The 20,296-nt window shown below is 62.7% G+C and overlaps 1 protein-coding gene across 2 annotated transcripts in view; it reads right to left on the bottom strand.

The window, feature by feature from the left end:
- Positions 1 to 17,439, bottom strand: part of SLC9A3 (solute carrier family 9 member A3) — a 35,069-nt gene extending 17,630 nt beyond the window's left edge. For both annotated transcript variants that reach the window (XM_081522312.1, XM_081522313.1), the window contains exon 1: positions 17,223 to 17,439. In XM_081522312.1, coding sequence (XP_081378438.1) covers positions 17,223 to 17,439 — 217 coding nt within the window. The remainder of the gene's footprint in view (positions 1 to 17,222) is intronic.
- Positions 17,440 to 20,296: the final 2,857 nt, after the last annotated feature.

The raw sequence follows: 20,296 nt of genomic DNA, 5'->3' as shown, positions 1-20,296 counted from the left end.
CTGCCCCTTGTCTGTGATGTCAAAGCCTGCGGGAACTTTCCCGTTTCTCGCTGACGTTTTTCTCCGGGGAGCCCTCCATCCCCTGCTCCCTCCCTGACTCCCCCCATCACGTGGCTCTGTCCACCCCCACTGCCCCCAGGTGGGGGGAGGACGCCCTAAGGCACGCGTGCTGCCCACGTGGTCCACATGCCGTCCCTTGAGCTAGCCATCAGGGCAGGCGGGGCTGGCCCTCCCGGTGGTCTGAGGGCTCTGGTGTCCAGTTGGCCCCTGGTTCTCAGTTGGTCTTTCTGGTCTTGGGGGAGGGGGAAGCAACAGTCCGTGGGGGGGGGGGCCTCCTGTTCTCTGTCTCTGCCCACAGCCCCAGGTCTCTGCGTGATGGGAATTCCTTGCGAGCAATCCTCCGACCCGGCAGTCAGGCCGCGGTGGCTCTCCCCTTCTCCCGTGACCACCAGACGGCAGTCTGCATTGTAATGAGCTAATTAAGCTGAAGACTTGATTGATTTTAAATGGCAATTTGTGAGTGGCTCAGCCATTAAGCCCATAATGGGCGTTTTAGGAGCTAGTGGGCCAAGCTCCAAGCGCCCTGGGCAGGCACACCTGCTGTGACCAGCCCGGAGATGCTGTCCACCAGCCAGGAGGGTGGCTGCTCCCTGTGGGGTCGTGTCCCTGCAGGCCAGACCCTCCCTTCAGCCTCGGCCTGAGTGTGCTTAGGACAGACACTCCTGTCTCGTGAGATGACCGGGATGACCGGTGGCCAGAGCACCTGCTGGGCCCTCTCTTTCCTGTGTCTGAAGCTCCAGGTGGCTGGGTCTCCTGGGGAAGCCGGGAGGATGGTGGACAAGTCACGGGATCACCACCTGCTCCTCCCCGCCACCTCCCAGCACCCCGGTTTGCATGAGGGGGACCTGGGGAGGGCCTGGTTGGCCAAGGGCCCAATCACCCTCCTAACCTTCATCTTCTTTACTCTGAAGACAGAAGGGCCCACAGAGCCAGTCAGAGCCGTGACCTTGGCACCTTGGGCTACACCGCTGCACAGCCTCCACATCCAGCCCCTCAGAGCCTGGCCGTGGACACAGAGCTGGGCCATGGACACACAGCCTGGGCCGTGGACACAGAGCCCGGCCATGGACACAGAGCCTGGGCCGTGGACACAGAGCCGGGCCGTGGACACAGAGCCGGGCCATGGACACAGAGCCTGGGCCGTGGGCACAGAGCCCAGCCGTGGACACAGAGGGCCCTTGTCCCAGGGGAGTGCCCTGGGAAGCGAGTGGGGGGCAGCCTTCCCCATCAGAGCCGAGTTTGCCAGGAAGCCCACTGGCTGGGAGGACAGAGACTGCCCGAGGTTTCCAGGGACTCAGGCACCTTGTGTGTCAAGGGCCAACACGGGGGCCGAGTGTGCATCCACTGTGGGGCCAGAGCCAGGTCGAGACCCACAGGGCCACCTCACAGGCAGGAGCTACGAGGGTGGCCAGGACCCAACAGAATCACAGGTTCGGATGCTGGGTTAACACATGGCATGTGCCCAGGACCGCACAGAGCGCTAGCGACTGAGGGAGACAGGACGTACTCTCTGTGCAGGACAGACCGAGGGGCTTCATGGAGGCTGGTCCCCAGGAACCATGTGAGGCTGGCCTGGGGCAGCCCGGTTGCCCAGCCTTCCACAGGGACCTCCCAGCCCTCCACAGGGACCTCCCAGCCCACAGGTCACTGACGGCGGAGGCCTGGTGAGTTACAGCTAATTGAGCTCTGCCACGCGATGGTCACAGCACGGGACACATGCCTCGACCTGTAATTACAACCCTCGGACTGATGTTAAAGGTCAGAGGCGCCTGCACCAGCCAGCCAGTCTGGAGGGGCCCCGAGCAGGGCGGGCGCTGGGAAGTTACTGCCAACCATCTTCACGCCCCCTTGGAATGTGGCCTGGGACCTCAGGCCTGGGGTCAGCCTGTGTGAGGCCACCACCCCCGGGTTCTCTCAGCAGATTCAGCTGAGTCCACGCAATGCAGAGGCACGGTAAATCCCTTGGTTTTACTTTAACGTGTACATCCAGACCTGCTTCAGAGCAGCCAAACGGTGCAACGCTTCCAGAGAAGGGCGGGAGGCCCGGGGCTCTGCCTGCCCCGGGGGATGAGCAAGTCCACGTGGGACCTGGGATGTCACACACTCAGGCAAAAACACAGAGACACACAGGACACAGAGATACACATGGGGACACACAGTCATGGGACACACAGACACACTCAGGGCCTCCCAGACACACACACAGGGACATACAGGCACACACAGGGACACCCAGACGTGCACACAGGGACCCCCCCCCGCCACGTGCAGTGACACAGACCCACACAGGTCCCAGCCCCGCCTCTCCAGCGCCCTCTACAGCCATGCTGCGGTCACCCTGAGGCCCCTTCCTGGACAGACACTGGCCCAAGGACCCTCATCCTGTCTTCAGAGGCATCCACCCAGACGCTGTCCCCTACAGGGCAGGCAGCACCTGCATGGCAGTGTGACTGATGATGTCACATATAATTATACACAATCAGAATCAGTTCAATCGCTCAGTCGTGTCCGATTCTTTGCGACCCTATGGACTGCCGCACGCCAGGCTTCCCTGTCCATCACCAACTCCCGGAGCTTGCTCAAACCCATGTCCATTGAGTCGGTGATGCCATCTAACCATCTTATCCTCTGTCGTCCCCTTCTCCTCCCGCCCTCAATCTTTCCCAGCATCAGGGATTTTCCAACGAGTCAGTTCTTTGCACCAGGTGGCCAAAGTATTGGAGTTTCAGCTTCAACACCAGTCCTTCCAATGAATATTCAGGACTGATTTCCCTTATGATTGACTGGTTGGATCTCCTTGCAGTGCAAGAGACTCTCGGGAGTCTCCTCCAGCACCTCAGTAAAAGGAATGAAAGTGTTGTCAAGTGAAGTCACACATGAGCGGCCCCGTCCCTGGGCACAGGGGGCTCTGCAGCCACCAGCCCGTCTCCACAGGCTGCACCTTCTCCCCAAGAGCCTTCTCACCCCTCCTCCATGTCAGTCTGCCGCTGTGTGCTCCACATACAGAGGCACACATTTAAGCTCTGCTTTCACATGATTTCATGACTGGCTCTAACTTAGAGTGTGTGACAGTTACACCTCAAGGCACCACTGGAGTCGCTCCCATTGTCCCAGCAAAGGAACCACTGTCAAGATTTGTCCAGCCATCTGTCCCCTGGTTAATGACCATGAGGTCTGGAAAAAACACTCACAACACTGGAGAGAGCCCAAAGACAGAAACCAGAGGGACCTACACTTTGAGGAAGAGACCAGCACGAATCAATTTCCCTGTTAACTTATGGCTGTTTTCCAGGGGGCAGGTCTTATCTGGGGCCATGCAGAGTAGCCGACAGTCAAACAGAAACCTATAGCCCGACTGGATTGAAAAATCAGAGATCAGGGTGATCACAGTAACTGAAAAGGGAGGGGGAAGATCTCAGAAAGGAAAGGGCTTGACAGGCCATACCCCAGGTTCTGTATGAACTCTTGAACTACCTGGCTGACCCTTGAATCACACACAAGAGGCAGGTCCTGAGATGCCAGCAGAAGCTAAAACCCAGAGGTTTCAGCTATTGTCACCACAAGGAGACACACTTGGAGTTTCAGCCCAGTCCTGGCAAAACAACAGTGACCAACAACAGCAACCACAAACATCAATGCTCTCCAGAAGAACATAACAGAATATAGAGTCTCGACAATGCATCAGTCACAGTGTCCTGGAAACCATGCAAAATTACTAGACATGTGAAGAAACAGGAAAACAGGATCCACAAATCAGTGGAGACCTCAAGGTGACCCAGATGTTGCTAAATCCTTGTAGCAGACAAGGATTTAAAAACAGCTATTGCAACCATGCTCAAGGATGTAAAGGAAAATATGTTTGTAATGAATTAACAAAGAGTATATCTTAGCAGTGGAATAGAATAGGATTTGGCTTTTTTTTTTCCTAAAAGAGCCAGATAGTAAATTGTTTAGGCTTGTGGACTATACATTCTGATTTTCAATTACTCAATTTGCCACTGTAGCACAAAAACAGCCATGACATACATGAACAGACGGATACCACAGTGCTCCAATAAGACTTTATTTACAAAAACAGTCAGCCAGCCTATGGGCGTAATCTGCTGGCCCTTGAAATAGAAGATATCTAAAAGAACCATATTGGAACTCTAGAACTGAAGAATTCAATATCTGATACAAAAAAAGTCAATGGATGAGCTTAATAGTAGATAGAGACAACAGTAGAAATTATCCAAAGTACAAAGAAAAAGATAAAAAGCATACAGAGTCTCAGTGGTGTGTGTGATGATAACAGAAGATACAATGTATGTAAAGTTGGAGCCCTAGAAAAAGGAGAGGGAAAACAGGGTAGAAAAATCTGAAGAAATGGCGACCAAAAGCGTCCTTGATTTGATGAAAAATATAAACTTAGAGACTTGAGAAGTGCTTCAGATTAGATGATTTCTACTGATCTGTCTTCCAGTGAACCTGGAGCAGGTGTGAGAAAAGCTGAGGGTGCAGGGCAGGTAAGCTTGGGTGGGGGCCGGGGCCTCAGAAGAGGGTGGCTGAGAGGCTGCTCCGACTGGGCCCCGAGCAGGGAACCATGGCAGAGGCCCAGGTGCAGACGGTTCACGCAGACAGTCACAGGGCGTGATTGCTGGAGTAGCTGGTGATCAGGTCACTGAGACCTTACTCCACAAAAGGATTCACTGAACACGAGCTATGACAGGCACACACCAGCAAAAACAGCCAAGGCAGGAAGAAGTAAGGTTTCCATCAGGGTCACACAGACCCCAGCACCACACAAACCCTCTCTCAGCACGACATGTAAAAAGGGCCCAGAATGGCATGTGCTCAGTGACTCTGCTATTATAGAATGAGGAAGCTGGAGGCTGGTGGCCCTGGAGCCCAAACAAACCAGAAAAGGCATTCTTCAAACTTCTAAGATTCAAGAACAGAAAGTTAATTACATCAAAGGGAGCCATCATGGGAGGAGACAAGCCAACCTCAGTGGGGCTGGTGGTTGGCTTGGAGACTGAGGGTAACGATCAGATTTGCCGTGAAGTCCACCAAAGCCAGGACACAGGATGCTTCACTTTGCTGGGGGCGGGGGGGCGGCGTGATGCTGGGCTCGGAGAATCTGCAAACAGATTTCCTGTAGGGGAGCAAGATTATGACTCATTGCCCTTTACCATCTGAGCCACCAGGGAAGCCCTCCATCGACCTTTATACTTTCATGAGAAAAATTTCAGCAAGGTGTTTTCTCCGAGGACATGTTTTCTGCAGATAAAGTGTGTGGTCAATGTTCCAAGGTGTCATAAACCATGCCTGCCGTTCACGTGGTGGCTTTGTCACTGCAGCCACCGCTATCAGGGTGCTCCCAGCACTGGCCCCCAAAGCCAGAACTTTGTCATGGGCCACTGCCAGGAGCCAGAGCAGCAGGAAGCCATGGGACTATTGATTTCTGATATGGACACCGTGCTGCTGAGGGCAAAGTGTTCCCGAGGCGGGGAGGCCATCAGAGGACCCCACATGGGCACCAGGTCGCGAGAGAAGCTGGAATGAGAAGCTGGTTCTCACCCCTGGAGGAGAACAGTACCGCCAACACCCTCACTGGGACCACCCTGCACTCTCAGCACGCGGAAGGCTCAGGACCAAGTGCAGCGGCTGCCCCAGGGCCCTTCCCTGGATGCTGCCCCTCCCCCATCGCTTCCCCTGCTGGCCCCCAGGACCCCCCATGACCCCCAACCCACCACTGCTGGCCCCCAGGACCCCCCCTGCTGGGGTTGCTCAGTGGAGCCCCACCTGTCTGAGGGATCAAGAGTCAGGGTTTCTGCACATTCGAGCGCTTTCTGTTCTGAGGTCACTAGCACGTTACTGTTTTATCCCTTGTAGACTAGGCTTCCTCATCGTATGAGGATAAGGCTAGACCTTTCTGGGCGGCCATAAAGATGAAAGTCAGATTCCTGCAAGGAAGGTGGATTAAATGCTTCTTTCCCAAGCCCGGAAAAAACAAAGGGGCGATTTTCTTTATTTAGATGTTCGGCGGGGCCAGCAGGAAGGAGGGACCTGAAAATGCTGGCATGCCATCCCTTGACCCTCGCAGCCCATAAACTTCCGCCGGGCCCCGTGAGGTCTGGCTGCCCGCGGGCAAGGACAGCCCACTGGCCACTGCTGGGGGTGGGGATGGGAGGTCTGTGGCCCAAAAGCCAGTGGCCAGTAGATGCGGGGAAACCCACGGCAAAAGGAGCTGCAACCTCAACAAAAAAGTGCGTTCAGCGATTACAAACCTTTTGTTAAATGTGAGAAAATACTGGAGCAGAAACTGTAGACTCAGCGGAGGAGCTAGAGGATGAAGTTCAAGGCCTCTCAGAAGACAGAGGGTGAAGACAGGCGCCGGCGCAGGGGACGAGAGGCGAGAGGAGAAGGCGCCCACATGCTCTCCGGGGCGGGGAGGCTGCCGCAGGCTCCGGGGGACCTGCCCACGGGGCCCCGCACCACGAGGCAGACGCATCCCCCTGAAGCGCATCATCGCCGGGGAGCAGGGGTCCCCAGCACGAACCCCGTGGGTCACAGGCCGCTGAGGGCAGTCATCGTCACCCCCATGGCACAGCCAGGCCCTGAGGAATGGGAGAGTCGCGTCTGGTGCAGAATGAGTCCACACAAAGGGAGCTCGCCAAGGCCGAAGGCATGGGGTGCCAGGCGAGGTGCCCGCCGAGGGCAGAGGCTGAGGGCAGGCGCCAGCCCTGCAGAGGGGGCGAAGCAGCGAGCAGGGGGCTGGAGGCCGGCAGCCTGGGAGATGGGGGGCGTAAATAGGACATTCGAGTCCGTGCGGAGGAAACTGCACTGCCGACCCCGGACGGTATCGGCTTCGGGAAAACGGTCAGTCCCGCAGGGGCCAGAACAGCACGTGCTGCCCCACGGCCACCTTCTGTGTCACCAAGCGCGCGGGCTGAAGTCTGTGACGCGGGCCTCCTCGGGACAGGGGGGCTCCGTTCCACAGGACCGGGGGTGAGAGGGTTTCCAGGGGAGACGGTCCCCTGAGGCCCAGACCAGTGTCCACGCCTACCACCCCGCCCTGGACTTCCCTGCTCAGACACGAGCCGGGGTCTGTGGCCCACACCCTACACACACCTTAGGGGCCGCAACGGGAGGGGGCCCGGAGCGCGGACCAGGGTGTGGCTGTGGGCTGAGGACCTTGCTCCCGGACGGTGCGTCTCGTTTAACTTTAACTGCCCGCGGTAAGGCCCGGGCCGTGCGGATGAGGCTGAGAACAGCCAACCGTGGCCCCGCGGCTCCTGGAGGTGGGTGGGGGCGGTGATGCGGGGCTCCCACGCGCCCTGGGCAGCCTGCCCTCGGACGCGGCCACCGCGGCGGTGGGCCAGGGCCAGGCCCCTCCCGGGACAGAGCGCGCGGTCCGCCTGGCCCCCGCCTCCCCGCCCCCCACTGGTCCCCTCCCACGGGCCGGGGGCCCACCTCCCTCCGCCTGGGGATATGCGCGCTGGGCATCTGCCTCCCGAGAGGTTCCACACTTCGGCACCAAAAGGAGCCCCGGGCAAAACGGGGTCCACATGGGAAGCCTCAGGGTGCCTCTCACAGCCAGTCCCCTGGGTGCCCCCTAGGGGCGCTACAGAGACCAGTGCCGGGGTCCCCAACCCCGCACGGGCTGGACACCACAGTTGGGAGGGCGGGGGAGATGTTGGGAAGAGGGTCCCAGAGCATCGGGCTGGGGAGATCAGGACTAGAAGCCGCTCCCCTGGTCTGCTGAGAGAGCTGGGCCTTGTCCCTGGGCGGCCACCATGCACGCCCACCCTGCACCTCCTGGTGCGCCCTGCGGGAGTGCCCCAGGAAAGGCAGAGGGGGTGCTAGGCTGGGAAGGCCTCTGGCCCCCAAGCGCAGGCCGGACTCGTAGCCGAGAGTGCCCGACCTGCAGAGCGTTCTTGGTTCTGTCGAGTTAATGAGTAAGAGATTTCCACAAGGGGTGCCACATTCTCCATCCCAGGGCCTGCCCGGAAACACTGCCCTCCTTTTCCAGCTTATCCTGGGAAGGTAGGCTGTGTGTGGGGGGCTGGGGGACTGCTGGACGTGGGGGTGTGTCCACAGGCCCCACCTCACACGCTCACCCCTGATCCCTGCTAACTGTATTTTTAAATGGCAGTCAGCTGACCCCTCCCCCCAAATCCTAGCAACACGGTCCTGGAGACACCAGCACTGAGAGGGTCACTAGTGGCTGGGGCTTGAGGTGCCCTGCGTGGGGCTGACACGGGTCACACAGAGGTCACTCCTCACTCAGCTGGCTCCATGTAACACCCTGTCCAGCCGCAGACTTGGTGGGTGAAAGTCAGCGCCCTGACGGGGCCACTAAATCATCCCCACCCCACCCGGGGGGCCGGAGCTGCAGGGCCAGGTGTGGGGGCAGGAGTGCCCGGCCCCCTCTACCCGCACTAGAGGGCACTGGCCCCGTCCCGGCCACCCCCGTGAGGTCCTGCCTCCCACTACTGACCTCAGACTTAGTGTCTGGAGTTACTGTGTCTGTCTTGGCATTTTCATTTTCATTCAACCATTTATTTGTTGAACTCTTATTAAGCCGGGCGCTGTGCAGGGCGACTACGAGCTCACGGAATGTCCCCCGGGCACCTTCTAAGCACCTGTTAAGATGCTGGACCTGGCCGTGTCCCCACTGAGGAGGCTGAAGTTGACAGCTGACGGTTCAGACGGGACCGGCTGCCCTGTACCCCGGGGCGGGTGCGTCACGGCCTCAGACTGCCTTCAGCTTCTGGGAAGCCGGTGAGACCCCTGGTTCTCAGGCCAGTCCCAACAGCTCACATCAGAGCTTCCAGGGTGAAGAGCAGACGGCAGCTTGCCTGCAGCAAGGCCTCTTGCCCGTCACAGGTCCTCTTGTGTGCCGTGACAGCCCAGGCAGAAGCCAGGCGTGGGGTGCCCTGGGGAGCCTCAAGTTCTGTGAGGCTGAAGGCAGCCGCCCGGAGCCCAGCCCAGCCATGCCTGCTCAAGGCAGTGCCCGTGGCCTCTGCCCGCTGCCCATCCCGGGGCCCCGCGAGCCTGGGCCTGGCCCCAGCCTCACCCCGGAAGCTCTGATGTATGGTGTTGGAACTGGCCTGAGAACCAGGGGTCTCACCGGCTTCCCAGAAGCTGAAGGCAGTCTGAGGCCGTGACACACCCGCCCTGGGCTACAGGGCGGCCGGTCCCGTCTGAACTGTCAAAGAAGGAGCAGGAGGACGGCTTGGCCGCCTCGGGGTGCAGAAGGGGCAGCAGGCACACTTGATGTTCCAGGGCTCACCCCGCTCGGCTCCCGAGTCCCTGCGGGGATGGCCGGGGTGGGACATGGCCTCTCGGGAGCCTCCTTCCGAACTGGCCTCTGCAAAGCAGCAGGAGGCAGATGGACCCCCATCCCGCCCGCAGGCAGAGGGACAGCAGGCCTGTTTCCAGCCCTGACTCTGTGCAGGGCCCTCAGCACCCCCGGGGCACAAGGCCTTGTGTCCCCCACTCTCTGGCTGCAGGAAGCAGCCTTCATCCACCTCCACGACCTTCCCTGAGCTCCAAGGGGCAGATCCAAGCAGTTGTTCATTAGGGAAGGGAGGGGACAGAGACCAGGGAGGAACAATCAAGAGCAGCGCCTTGGGGCAAGGTCCTGTTTTCCCATCAGGGGACACACTCCGAGTCTCTGAGCCATTCTGCAGATACAGAAACCCCTCCAGGTGGGAGCATTAATGATTAACGATATGCTGCCCGCAAGCATGCAGACCCCAGACCAGTCGGACCTGAAGGCTGACGATGTGGACTCCTACTTAGCTCACCACCCGCCCCTCAGAAGAATGTCCATGAGCTGATCACGCCCCTCTGAACAATTACTGTGAAACTTGTCCCCGTCCTCCCCAGCGGGGACACACGGCTCTGAGGGCGGGAGCCCACGGTGGATCCCTCTGCTTACCAAAGCGATAACGCTCTCCTTTCTCTACTTCACCCCAGACTCTGTCTCTGAGATTTGACTGGGCTCTGGTGCCAGGAAAAGCTAAGTCTTCGACATCAGCTCTGGGGTCCTTCCCTTGGAGGGGGTGTCTGGTGACTACTCCAGCTGGAAAGGCCTCCATGAGCCCAGGACCCAACTCTCAGGGGCCAAGCCTCCTTCCCCCGCCTACCCCCGCAACAGGCTCCTCACAGCGGCCCTCCCTGGGGGGGCAGCTTCTCCTGCTGGGGGGAGGCGCTCCATGTCCAGGCCAGCGCTCCTGACTCTATTGGGATATGTGCGTGCGTGCTAAGTCGCTCAGTCGTGTCCAACTCTTTGCAGCCCCATGGACTGTAGCCCACCAGGCTCCTCCATCCCTGGGATTCTCCAGGCGAGAACACTGGAGTGAGCAGCTATTCCCTCCTCCAGGGGGTCTTCCCAACCCGGGGATTGAACCCGTGTCTCTTGTGACTCCTGCATGGTGGGTGGGTTCTTTTCCGCTGAGCCTCCAGGGCCTGGGGGTGAAGACGATGCAAACACTCACCAGGCCCCGAGCCTGGCTCACAGACCCCTCGCGGACACTGGCAGGGAGAGTTGGGACCCAGAGGCACATGAGGGGACCTCAGGTCCCCAGGTCCACGGCCACATGGAAGCTAGATCTTAGTGACACGCGTGAAACCCTCAACCCATGGGCATGAGCACACAACCCTGTCCAGCTGGGTCCACATCTAGCGGGGGCGGGGGCTGAGCGGCACCAAGTCCCCTCCATGCGAGGGCCACGTTCTAGGAGAGTAGGCTGCAGAGGCTGTGGACCCGTGTCCACTCCGCCCCAACGTCCAAGCTCGCTAAATCTGAGAAGAAGCAGAGCCCTGTGAGCTGGTGGCCCCTCACCCTTTGCCTTGTCCCGAAAGCTGCTGGAGACAGATGCTTTCAGCTTCCACGTCCTGCCTCTCTTTCCCGGCTGAGAGCTCACAGCTGGCTGGACTTCGGCATGGTATCTCTCCAGGTGGCGGGCTCCCTGGAGCTTCCTGACTTACCCAGCAGGAAAGGGAGCCTGCCCCGCCCTCCTCCACGAGCCCACACCCAGCCTCCCCTGCCCGGGCCATGTCTGCGCCTGAAGCGGAAAGTCTGACTGGGGCCTGGACCACCGGGCTCAAGGCCGCCCCGAGTCCACGGCCCCAGCCTGTCCCCTTCCCCACTGTCCGGCCCTGACCTCTCATGGGCTCCCCAGGCCCCGACGGCCTGCTCTCCCAGCAACGCCCGGCTCCCTGGTTGGCGTCTTCGCCCAAACCACCTTCCCCAGCCCCTCTCGCTTTGCCAGCCCCACCCTGTGTGGTCCACCTCAACTGTCCCGCAGACAGGAAGACTGCACCCTGGCCACCGCCTGACCCCTCAGCCTGGACTCTGACTCCCCGTTTCCAACAAGGCCCAGGGCCTCTCCATTCTTTCTAGAACGAGTGAGTAAACACTTGGCTTGCAGGTGTGGACTTGAGACACAGCCGGCTCCAAGGACAGACCCCACGACCTTGAGGTGCCGCCCGGGGCCTCAGCCCTGGCCCCACAGGCCGGTCAGGCTGGCAGAGGCGAGATGGCACCTCACCCAACCCTGGGACACAAGGGGCCTGGAAGCCAGAAAGCGCCCCCACACAGCCACCTCAGGGCCTTCACAAGACCCTAGGGCCACCTGAGGGCCACCTGGACCCTGGCAACGCCCACCAGCCACAGGCTCTCTCCTGCCCAGGCCCCCGCCCGCCCTCCCTGCCCTCGCCGGCACGCGGTGCCCTGTATCCCGCGGCTGACCTCGCCTGCCCCTGGGGACTGACACGCCCTGAGGGAGATCTGGCCTGTTTTATCGGAAGCTGTGGCACTACCAGGCACGTGGCAGCATTAATGTTGGCAAAATGAATGTTACACGAGTGCTAGGAGCCGCGGCTGCTAGGAATCAAGCATGTCTGCCGCAGTAATAAACAAACATTCAGGCCCAGAGGTCGTCACTGCGCGCGGACCCCGGGCCGGGCTTCTCATGGGGCCGCGTGAGCCAGCTGCGCAGACGCTGTGGCGAGTCTGAGCCTGTGGGTCTGCTCCGTCTCTACTCCATCCAGGCTTGTGCCAGGAGGCAGGGCTAGGTGTGAACGCACAGAATCTCAGCTTGTGGGGGAGCTGCTGTGGGCCAGGCCTCAGGGGTGAGCTGCCCCCGCCGGAGAACCCCAGAACCCTGCCACTCCCACGGGGCTCTGAGCGGGTCCGGCCTCGTGAGCACGTGGGGTGGTCACCGGGCGCGCCCCTCACAGGAGGCTGTGTGATAATTTGGTTAAGAATTTGACTGAGGAGTTTCAGGAGCCTCTTGCTGGGCCGGCACCTGGAGGGTTTGTGGTGTCCGCCCCTTCACGCGCCCTCAGCCGTCCAGTGCTCTGCGGCCAAGCACACGCGTCCATGCGCAGACCTGCAGGAGCAGGGCAGGGGCAGGCCGGCCTCCAGGCCCGGGCCTCTGTGCCACCTCTGCGGGGCTGCCCTGGCTCAGACAAAAGGCCTGGGTGCTGAGGGGGAACCTCAGGGTCTGACGGGTTCTGCAGGCAGGGCTGGGAGGGGAGCGGCCTTTGCAGGCCTCTGGGTTCCCCCGGCGACCCTCTAACCCCCCGCCCGGTACAAATGGAGGAGACGGACTTCACAGCATGAAGAAGGGATGGAGCAGGGACGAGACCATGGGCAGGGTCAGCAAGGGGGGATTGGACAGAGCAGGCGCAGGTGTGTGGCCGCCCTGGCGAAGCGGGTCTCTCACAGGAGCGCACCCAGGTCGCCCCCAAGGCTTCCTGGTGTGGGGGCGGGGCCCCCAGCTGAGCCCCCCTCAGGCCAGGGAGGACCCCACAGCCTGGGCCCCAGTGCAGGGAGGTCAGTCCCCGGGCCCAGCAGGGGCGAAGCCACAGGAGCCCCTTCCCTTAGGGATGGCGGAGTGGGCGGACAAGGGCCTGGGAGAGCCGGCCCTGGCCCGTGCCACGTTCCCGCTGAAAGGCGCTGGGACGCCAGTCAGGCACGGGGCCGGGAGGGCCCAGCGGAGGGGTCGGCGAGCTCAGGCCCGCCGTCGTAGTTCCCGTGTGCTTCTCTCGGAGGCCTTGCCTTGCGGGAAGTTGCCAGACTGACGGCTCCCCAGGGTGTCCCGTCTGCCAAGCAGGCAGGACCGGGGTGTCAGCGCCTCCCAACCTTTGCCCCTCGTCCCCGGGTCGTTCCAGAGAGACACCTTAGCTCCAAATGCCAATTGTTTTACAACCACAGTAATTTTCCCCCAGGCGGTTCCTGAGAAGGGAGACTTTACACCTTCAGCACAGGAACGTCTCTCCTGTGGAGACTCTAGGGAGCGGCCCTGGTCCCAGGCCTTGGCCGACGGGCCTTGATTCATCTGTTCTGCCAGGCTGGGGTCCACGAGGGCCCACTGGCTCGTCTACGCCGGGGGGCGCCCACCAAGGAGTCCCGCGGCTCACCCGGCCTTTCCTGGTCACCCCCTCCTCCAGGCCCTCTCATGGACCCCCTCAGGGGTGCGAGGGAAATTCAGTGGGAGCCACAGGAGGAGGGTGCTCCCACAGGAAAGAGGGACAGGGGCTGGACACAGCAGTGGGGGTGCTGACAGGCCCGGGGCCCTCAGCTGTGAGAGCAGAGTCCTCACTACTGCGCCTCCTGGGGTTCCCACAGCCGCCTGGTGTCGACTGGGAGGTCAGTGCTGTCCGCCACTCCCCCACAGCCCAGGAACACCCCTTGGGGCCCGCACTGGTGCCCAGGGGTCCACACTAGCACCCAGGGGTCCACACCAACACCTGGACCCACACCAGCACCCAGGGGTCCACACCAGCACCCAGGGCCCACACCAGGACCCAGGGGTCCACACCAACACCCAGGGGTCCACACCAGCACCCGGACCCACACCAGCACCCAGGGGTCCACACCAGCATCCGGGGGCCACACCAGCACCCGAGGGCCACACCAGCACCCAGGGGCCCACAACAGAACCCGGGGCCCACACCAGCACCCAGGGGTCCACACCAGCACCCAGGGCCCACACCGGCACCCAGGGGTCCACACCGGCACCCGGACCCACACCAGCACCCAGGGGTCCACACCAGCACCCGGGGGTCCACACCAGTACCCAGACCCACACCAGCACTCAGGGGTCCACATCAACACTTGGGGACCACACCGGCGCCCAGGGGCCCACACCGGCGCCCACGCAACACTGGTGCCCAGGGGCTGCACTTGAGAGAAACCACTGACATGGCAGCTGGTCTGGACAGAGGCCCTGAGTGTCCCAGCAACCGGGTCTGTGCCCCCTCCCCCGGCGAGGGCTGGGGCTGGACCGCAGTCACGCTGACCCAACGAGAAGCCGAGAAGCCACGGTGACAGTGCTTTGCAAGATGCAGGGCCCGGGGCTGGGCCCCGGGAAGCACAGCCTGGCCTGATGAGCAGCTGTGACCCCAAGGCTGGGCTCCAGCGGGCACACAGACGGGAGAGGGGCTCGCGTCTCCGGGGCCAGGCTGCTGCGGCCTCTGAGGCCCAGGTCTGGGCGGGGTAGGGGGAGGGTGTGTGAAGAGGGTCACACCCGAGGCCCGAGGTCCCCAGCTACTCCTCAGGGTTCCCCGGGGGATCCTTCTGATTAGGAAAAACGCCCCCTGCAGAGTCCCTTCTTCCAAGGCTGGGTGAAGAGGGAGGAGGCAATGGAACACTGACCCCTTGCAAACCCAGGGGCCACGTGGGCAGGGCAAAGGTCTCCAAGGGCCACCGCGGCTGGGGGCCTCCGCCCCCCCCCAGCCGCCCCACTCAAGCTGCCTCCTCTGAAGCCAGGAGGCCCCCCTGTGGCCTCGAGGAACACCTACTGCTTGGCCGGCCCCCCTCTAGGCCCCGGTTCCGGAAGCTGCCTGGATACCCCAGCCTGGGCAGGCCCCCCACCCAGTGCGGCCCCAGCTTCAGGATCCAGCTCGGCCGCTGTGGGCCCACGGAGCATTGGCCCCCAGGGGAGGCGAAGGAGACAGAACGGGAAGAGGAAAAGGAATCCAGCCTGCTCCGAGGCCCCAGTTGGTCCTGGTCGGTGGCTGCAGAGTCAAGACCCCCTGGGAGCACGTCACCTACCCAGGGCCCCAGGCTGGCTGAGAAGGAGGACTTGCTCCCTAGCGGGGACCCCGGGCACATGGGTACTTGGAGGTGGCTGGGTGCGGGTGGCGAGGCTTGGGGGGACCGCGAGGGGAGGGGATGTTCCGGAGGCGGGGGTCACAGGAAGCCCAGGCTGAGCCACTGGGAGCGCCCTGGAGACCCACAGGGGTCAGTGCAACAGGTCCCAGAGGACGGGGCAAGGCTGGGGTGGGCCCCAGTTTGTGTTCTATGATGAGAAAGTGGGGTTGGGGGCCCCAGAACCTCCATGGAGGAGCCGCCAAACACAGGGCAGCGCGGGGGCCCAGGGCAGAGGGCAGCCCTTCAGGTCTCTCTGGGGCCCCCCTCAGTTTCCTTGGCGTGCCCACCCAAGCCTCCCCCAATGTCTGCCTCGCCCCCCCTCAAGTGGAACCAGCAGGTCCCCCAGGTGGAACTGTTGAAAGGGCAGGGGTGGAGCAGGAAGACCCTCCTCAAGACTCAAGACGGAGCAGGCGCCCCCCCTCCCCCAGAGAAGGTCCCCTTGGGAGGAGTGCCTGGGAGACATCGGGTAGGCTCTTCCTGGGAGAGTAACACCGGCCCTCCAGGTGCACGCCCCACGTCTGAACCCAGGCTGTACTTGCACGGAAAGTTCATGCTTGCTCTACATGACAGGGGTGCTCCAGGTCCCAGGTGCAGACCCCAGGCAGTCGCGGGTCCGCCTTGCACGCATCATCCTTACATGGTTTCACGGAAGAGAAGAGACCCCCCAGTTTGCTCCCAGGGGAGCCTCAGGTCGGGGTGCTCCTAGAGCCCCGGGGAGACTAGACCTGCCCAGCAAGTGACCAGTGTTGGCAAGTCCCCCAAAGCAGAGACATCCAGGGCAGACACGGCATGTGAGACCACATCTCCACGCTCACATTTCACTTCTGACACCAGGAACTCCCACAAAAAGCCAGTGAGTAGAGGGCAGCTTGGGTACACGGGCCGGGCAGGCATGGCCAGGGAACTGAACAGACATCAGAGAGGTAAGGAAGAGGCCAGAGAGCTTGAAGAAATAGAAAGACGTGACGGACTTAAAAGGGAGCTGGTTGGCAGAGCGGACACACGCAGGCGGGGCTGAAGCAGAAACAATCTGTAACCAGCCGCCACCAGGAACCCCCCAAGCCAGGTCCAGAGTCCTCGGACAAACTCTCCCCAGAGCCGGCCCCTCCCATCCTGCTGGGGAGGCCAGCACCCCCAAGGCCCCCCATTCCAAAACCACTGCTGACCCGTCCCAGTCTCGGCTGTTCTGTGAGTGTGTGTTGGGGGGTGTCCTCAGACCCCCCGCCAGCAGAGTTTCCCCCGCTCCACTTGCTAAGACACAGGCCATCACGTCTCCGCCCCCCGGAAGACCCTCCCTGGTGTGGAAACTTTGGTCTTCAGCTGCTCCTGAGAAAGCTGACCTTCCTCTCACCTTGCCTGGAGTTTCCTGCAATTCCCACTTTGCTGGCTCAGTGGAGCAAGTCAAGAGAAGAGCAATCTTTCAGACTGGGATTTTTAATAGAGAAACACTCAGTGGAAGACTCGCTTCTATAAATAGGATTTCACTGAGCTTCGTGTTGAGTGGCACCGTTTTTCTTTCTGCACTGGGGAGGGAGTGCTCTAGCGCTGGAAGGCAAAGACGTTCTCTCTGTCCTGCACTAACGACCTGGAGAAGCCCAACACACAGAAAAGCTGGCTGCCAGAGACCCAGCGCGGAGCAGCCCTGGGCGTCTGCGGGCAGAAGGAGCACGGACTGCGGAGACCGGGGAGCCAGGGACGGGAGGAGGCGGCGCCCGCCCGGCCAGAACCAAGTTACCGCGGCCACGCGCACTGCGCTCCGGGTCCGGCCAGGCTCGCCGGTCTCTGAGCCTCTCCCTGAGCGACTTGAGTCCCAGGACTGGCCGCTGCGGTCCCGGGCCTGACCTCCGGGAAGCTGGCTGAGACGCGCCTCTTCCACAGGCAAGACAGCGGAGCCAGCGGAGCCTGGGAAGAAGGCGGCGCGGGCGGCCAGTTGTTCCCTGGGGGCGCAGGAGGGGACCTGCAGACCCCACGGCTGGCCGCTGCGCCCGCGGAGCCCGGGGCAGCTTACCGATCTTGGCCAGGCTGGCCACGAGGATCCACAGCGCGATGATGTACGGGTCCTGGACGTGGTGCCATTTGAAGGTGACCACCTGGAAGCCCTGGGTCTCCCCGTGCGCGCTGCCAGGCTCCTCCTCGACACCCCGCGCTCGCGGCAGCTCGCCCAGCGCCAGCAGCAGCGCCAGCAGGAGCCCCCACCTGGGGCCCGGAGCCCAGCGCCCTGACATCCCTGCGGTCGCTCAGCGCCTTGTTCGGATGCTCATGACGCGGGAGCCCTGGTGCGCTCGGCGGGACGCTCGCGGGACTCGCGTTGGGCTGCGCGGAGCCGAGCGCGCTCTGGGCGCAGGCTGCTGTCCCGATCCCCGCCCGCCGGGGTGGCCTTTAATCCGGCGGCCCCCTCCCGCCCCGGGGCGGAGCCTTCCCGTCTGCCCCGCGCACACGCGAGCGCAGACCCAGCCGCCGGCTCCCCGCCAGCCCGCCGGCCGCCGGCGCACATCCACCCGGGCCGGCCGGCCCCTGGTCCGGGCCTCTCACCCGCGCGCCCCCGGCCCCTCATCCGCCGCCCGGTCCTCGGCCCGCGCGCTCTCCCTCCCTGGACCCCAGGCGGAGGGCGCAGCCTCGCCGGCTGCCTCGCTTGGGGGCGGAGGGCAGCGTGGGAGGGGTGGGGGGCGGGGGCCCGGGATCCCCGCGGCGAAGTAGGGGCGCGGTGCCTTGGGCGCCCCTCGGCGGCCCTTGACCGGCCTCTAGAGGTGCCCGGGCCGCTGTGGGCACAGCCGCGGGCGCTCCTTAGCCCTCCAGGCCGGACGAGGGACCCTCCGGAGCTCCCTGGCAGCCTGCGGGTCGGCAGGGGCCAGGCCTTCAGCCACCTGCCGTGTATCCACCTGGAACCTGTGTTTCCTGATGGAGCCGCTGGGAGACAAACGGGGGCCTGCCCACAGAGCCTCGGGTGGGCGACACCCGAGCCCTTCTGCCCTCCCTACCCGGGGCTCACCTCCTCCTTTCTTGAGGGGCCCCCCCTCTTACCTGGGAGCTTGGTGCTGCCCCCCATCCCCAGACCTCCAGTGGAGCGACTCTGGGGCCCTTTCTCCCCCAGGGCTTGGCCCCACTCCACGGCCAGGCCTCAGCCCCGGCCGGCCTCTGCTGCCAGCTGGACGGCCCACCTGGCCTGGGGAGAGGCACATGCCACCCTCCTGTCCCCCAGAGCCCACTGCGGCTCCTCTGCCAGCGGTTTCCCCGGGCCTCAGAGGCGGGCGCCCGCCTCTAGGCCCCCAGCCTCCAGTCCCCCCGGCCTTCAATCCGCCAACCTCCAGTCCCCCTGGCCTCCAGGCCTCCGGGCCCCCAGCCTCCAGTCCCCCAGCCTTCAATCCTCCCTACCTCTGGTCCCACAGTGTACCCACAGTGGCTCAGAGCCCTGCCCCTCCTTCACCGGCCCGTCTGCTCCTGTGGACCCCCCCTTAGAGGACAGGCCCCTGCCGTCCCTGAGTTCCCTGAGCTCCTCGGCGCCTGCCCTGGGACCTCCGTCTGTGTCCCCTCCGCTTCCTGAGGTGCCTGCTCTCATGTCGCCTTCTCTTCCCGCCGCTGCTAATCTCAGCTCACAGGGGTGACTCAGGCCTCCCCTCCTCCAGGCTCCGGGCAGGTCTGCCGTCCCCGTGGGAACGTCTTTCCATGAGTGAAGGGCTCCCGAAAGGCCCCGAAGCTACCTGACAGACAGAACCCCCGGGAGATGCTGGTTGGATGCAGGACAGACGGGTGGGCGGAGGCGTGGGTGCGGAGGTGGGTGGGGGCATCTTTTAATACCCGAGTCTGTGTCGCGGTCCCAGGAGCCTTGAACAGTGTGACTATCCCTCGGGTCTTCTCCTGTTTCTTGCTGGTGGGAAGTGGCCACCAGTGGTGTGGTGGGGAGAAAGCACGTTCAAATTCTGCTCCACAGGGGAACTTGCTGAATGGCTGAGCTCTGAGTGGTGGGTGAAGCTGGCTGGCTCTTTGGGAAGAGCTTCACTGCTCCTTGGGTGTCCCTCTGCCTTGAGGTAGCCCGGGGAGGAAGGCCAGCCTCAAAGGTTGCTGTGAGAGCGGGGGTGGGGGGGGTGGGGGGGTGGTGGCGTCCAGCAGCAGGATGTGGCCGGAGCACTTGGCTGTGGCGGCTCAGCCGTGTCCGTGTGTCTGTCCCCAGCCCCACCCTCAGCCTCCTGTCCCAGAGATAGCCGCCGGATGAGTGCGGGGTGCTTGCAGCCCAGTCCATGCCGTTCCTTTCTCGGGGCTCCAGGCAAAGCCCTCAGGAGGAGTGGCCCCTGCGTGTTCCTGTCACACAGGACACTCCCATCCCTGCTGGGATGATGCGCACGACGCGTGTCCTGTCAGCCCCTGAGGTTTGATCCCCCGACCTAAGAACTCACGGCATTCCTCCTGAGAGGGGCTGCTCTGAGACCCACGGAGCTGTTCAAACGGCAGAAGAGCAGAGTGTTATTGTGTGGACTCACGGGTTCTGCAGTGCCATCGTTGGCTGTGGCCGGGGTGCTGCAGAGGTGACCACAGGCTGCCAGGGACAGAGGAAGGGAAGCGAGCCCCTCAGCGGTGGGTGAGCCCTGGGGCACCTCGTGCGGCAGGCAGTGTTTGGGTGAGGAACCTGGCTGAGTGGCTGCGTTTGTGGGCATTTGCAGGATGAATGCATCTCCAGGGTGGATGGTCTGAGAACCATGCCAGCCTCCCCAGCGAGCCTGCTCAGCATCACATTGTGGGGTGTGCACTGTCCCTTCCTGACCCCTCCCGACCCCGCGCCCAGCTGCCGGCCCCTGCCCTTGACCCCTTCTCCAGTGTCACCCCCTGGACTGTGGCCGTGGGTGGGCGGGCATCCTCTAACAGGCTGTGTGGTTTTAGGCAGGGCTGCGGCCTGTCCCGATCCAAGGCTGCCATCCACAGGGGGATACAGAGGCGCGACCAAGTGCACCTAGAGGACTGTTTGCATTCTGGGGGGCGTCTTGAGACGTGTCCTCAGGACCCTGATGACCACCCTGCTCACAGCGGCCATCAGACAGCCATGAGCCGCCCCTCTCTGCCCCCCTCCCCTCCGTTGCCCACCTGGCCTGG

This window comes from Giraffa tippelskirchi, chromosome 8 (assembly GCF_054371585.1).
Source record: "Giraffa tippelskirchi isolate mGirTip1 chromosome 8, T2T-mGirTip1v1.2.pri, whole genome shotgun sequence".
Classification (NCBI taxonomy): Eukaryota; Metazoa; Chordata; class Mammalia; order Artiodactyla; family Giraffidae; genus Giraffa; species Giraffa tippelskirchi.
Note: the sequence above shows the minus strand (reverse complement) of the source record. Positions and strands in the feature narration are given on the sequence as shown.